Raw genomic sequence first — 3,590 nt, forward strand, 5'->3', positions numbered from 1 at the left:
AAAAAAAAAAAAAAAAAAAAAAAAAAAAAAGAAAAGAAAACAACAATAATTCTATGATCAAGCATTTTAATGTTTATCTAAGAAGTGGTAGGAACTGGCTGGCCACAGTGGCTCAAGAGTGTAATCCCAGCACTTTGGGAGGCCAAGGCTGACAAATCACTTCGGCCCAGGAGTTCAAGACCAGCCTAGGCAACGTGGTGAAACCCTGTCTCTACAAAAATTACAAAAATTTGCCAGGTGTGGTGGCGCATGCCTGTAGCCCCAGCTACCTGGGAGGCTGGGGCAGGAGGATCGTTTGAGTCAGAGGATGCAGTGAGCTAAGATAGTGCCACTGCTCTCCAGCCTGGGTGACAGAGGGAGACTCTGTCTCAAAAAACAAAAAAAAAGGTGGTAGGAACTGAGTTGTTATTGGAAAGCAGCAGCAGTCGCTCATGGCTCATGTTAACCAAGAGAGAAGATCTTGGCCATTTTGTGGGTTGCTCAGTGTTTTTGTGGTTTTATCTGTGCTCAAACAGGATTATAGAGGGAGGGGTCTAGTTTTGGTCTTCCTCCATCATGGTCACAGAATGACCCTGTGTAACGTTGAGGTTCTGTGAAATTGTTTATATTCAATGGGAGAAGATCATGGCCTAGCTGTTAGTGCCAATCCAGCTATAAATGACAGGGCTGCTATTTTTCTTTCTCACTTTCAATAAATCTGCATTATTTGCAAAGTAAGTAGCCTCCCTTATCTTCTATAATTACTACGCATATTGCTTTTTTTCCCTGAATTTCCCAAAGTCATATATCAGGCCACACCTTTAACATTCAGACTTCTCTCTCCCCACCCCCAATCCCACCTACCTTCCAACTCTACCAGGTTGAAGACAATGATGGAAGCAGAAATGACTAGTGACTGGCCAGCCTCTAGGCCATTAATTCCTGCTAGGATATTGATGGCATTGGTACAGAACACTGCCAGCAGCCCCATGTAGACATAGTACAGGATTCCTGAAGGGAGAGATGGTAGGAAAAGTAGTGCCACCTAGAGGAGGAGGATTTAGAAAAGTGGTGAGGACAGAGGATAGGATGAAGGGCTACCAGAAAGGATCTGGGAAGACACAGAGACAGAAAAGGAACACTTGAAGGAGAATGTGAAGCACCAGGAAGGGTGCCCTGAAGTAGGTGCCATAGGAGTAGCAGTGGCAGGACTACCTACCCAAGTCCAGATGCAGGCCAAGAATCGGGCGGAAGGGCTTCGGCACCACAATGGTCGTGTTGCCAAAGTTGGTGAAATAGACCATGAGGAGAGGTAGTGAGGCAGCTGTGGGTAGCAGCAGCTTATGGCGCCAGCGCAGATTCAGTACATCATCCGCAAAGCCCAGGAAGATCATGCAGCAGATGGCAAGGAGGGCACCTATCAGGGCCACAAACTGGGGGAGGCTAGGGCAGGTCCATGACTCAAGCCTGCTCCCATTTCACCTTTTAAGAATTCTTGTCTTTTCTTATCATTTCTTAGCCCCTCCCCACAAGCCCAAATAACACCAATTCTCTCAGGTACCTCCCAGGTCCCAGCCACAGGCAACCACCCCCACGAACCCACTTACTTCATGGTGGGGGAATGCCTTACACTGCTCCTTCACAAAGCAGTTCAGGAAGGGGAAAGGGATGAAGCAGAAGAGGATGATAAGGAAAACAGCACCGCTGATCACTCCCTGGGATTCTGGGCTGTGGCCCAGCAGCAAGGGGGCGAGGGGAAAGAGGAAAGGGGGCGTGGTCACTCACTAGTGCAGGTGTTACAATAACCCAAAGCGGTCTTCTCATTCCTGGTTTTTTATTTTGGGAAGTGGTGAGGGAGGCGGAGGGAGGAAAGCACCACTGCTAGAGTCCCTGATATACCCAAGGTTCCCTACCCATCCTTTCCCCAATGCGAATAAGTTCTGCTCATCACCTCTCCGAGTTCCAGGCTGCCTGGGTTAGTTCTGAGTTTTCACGTGTGGTCAAGCACCCCGGTCCCCGCCCCTGCCCTAGCCACTCCTTCCTTAGCCCTTGCCCCCTGCCCGGAACCGTGTGCCGCTGCTCACATCTGTTGTCGGCTGGTTTTGTTGAGGTCCTGACCACAGAGGCGCGCAGCAATGAAGTGGCCCCGGAAGGCTGGGATGAGGGTGACTGTGGCCACAAATCCCAGCAGCGAGACGATCAAATTGACCAGCAGCGGCATGGGCAATTCCGAGAAGGCCCACATGGTGACCGGTCAGGGGCCCGGCTCCGCCGCCTCTTCAGGTAACTGGCAAGCTGAGCAGCAGTCCTGAGGCCTCAGCAGTATGGAGTGGCCGCTCCCCACAGGCAGGCTCTTCCCACACCAATCTGAGCAGAATCCAACAACTCTGACTTGAGCCGCCCTCGGGACCTCGAAGAACCTCTCTAAGGCAACCTAGGTTCTGCCCTACTGAACCAGCCTACCTACTGTTTCCGCCCGGATTTTGTTCGCTGAACAACTATTACTGCGGAGGGCGGCAGCCGCCATTTTTAATATGGGCACTAGAGGTGTGTGTGTTTGGGGGGGGGGGGGTGGAGGTGAAAAAGAAGTGTGATTCTAAATTTTATCCTATGTTCGAGAGTAGAATCACCGAGAGAGTATTGGAAACGCAATTAAAGAAAAGCAGCCAAGAACGGATACTTCCCTAACATTATTTTAAAGATGTACTACCCAGAGCGGAAATGCCAGTTGCCCGGTTCCAAGATGAATGCCTCCTTGTACCACGTGTCTGATACAGCTCACATTCCGGTTGCACATCAGTTTTAGCTCAGTCCGCCTCCGTAGGTCAATTTTAAAGGGCCCGTACGTTGCCCTTAATCTGGGATGCCTCCGGCTTCAGGAAAATGGCTATTGAAAGGCAGGGGGTGGGGAGGAGGGACGATGGTGTGGAGCCGCGCCTGTTCTTTGCAGGAAACCTGTTGCCAACATAGTCAGAAGCCAAGGTAAACACAACTCAGTTCCCGGAAACGCAGCTACGGTTTGGAAGGATGGTGTAAATTCGGAAGCGTAGATCCTTGAAAAGCCCCTCCCACTCTGTTTTTCTTGTCCTCGATCCTGGTATTTTTTTCTCAGCATCCCACCCACCTTCTGCCCCAGCTGTAGCAGTTAGTTGCCCGGCAACCCAGCGCAGCACTTCACTCAGGGATTGGGAGTACCCTCAGGTCTTGGATTTAACTCGGGACTTCACCTTGGCCCTGGATCCATTGTACTTAGCGCCCACAAGGAGGAGACGGAGATTTCCAGGCTGAGGCTCTGGAAACAGCTAAGGAGGCAGAGGAATCAGACCCACAACTGACTTCCTGTGAGTCTGAGGAACTCCCAGTCAGGTTTCTTCCTGTAGGTCACTGTGCATTTTGCTTGGCCTCCTGCAGGTCGCTGTGCATTTTGCTTGGCCTGTTCCCCTGCAAACAACAATTCGCCAGCTGTTTTGTTTTGTTTTGTTTTGTTTTGTTTGAGATGGAGTTTCGCTCTTGTTGCCCAGGCTGGAGTGCAATGGCGCGATCTCAGCTTACTGCAACCTCCACTTCCTAGGGTCAAGCGATTCTCCTGCCCCAGCCTCCCGAGTAGCTGG

At 50.8% G+C, this 3,590-nt stretch overlaps 1 protein-coding gene across 2 annotated transcripts in view; it reads right to left on the reverse strand.

The window, feature by feature from the left end:
- Positions 1-2,994, reverse strand: part of DPAGT1 (dolichyl-phosphate N-acetylglucosaminephosphotransferase 1) — a 6,045-nt gene extending 3,051 nt beyond the window's left edge. The window contains exons 1-4 of one of the 2 annotated variants that reach the window (XM_025356477.1): positions 2,064-2,994; positions 1,587-1,707; positions 1,199-1,412; positions 844-990 (exon numbers count right to left, since the gene is read on the reverse strand). In XM_025356477.1, coding sequence (XP_025212262.1) covers positions 844-990; positions 1,199-1,412; positions 1,587-1,707; positions 2,064-2,224 — 643 coding nt within the window. In that variant the 5' untranslated portion in view covers positions 2,225-2,994. The remainder of the gene's footprint in view (positions 1-843; positions 991-1,198; positions 1,413-1,586; positions 1,708-2,063) is intronic. The other variant, XM_025356478.1, reaches the window with a different exon arrangement.
- Between the last annotated feature and the right edge of the window lie 596 nt (positions 2,995-3,590).

This window comes from Theropithecus gelada, chromosome 14 (assembly GCF_003255815.1).
Source record: "Theropithecus gelada isolate Dixy chromosome 14, Tgel_1.0, whole genome shotgun sequence".
Taxonomy (NCBI): domain Eukaryota; kingdom Metazoa; phylum Chordata; class Mammalia; order Primates; family Cercopithecidae; genus Theropithecus; species Theropithecus gelada.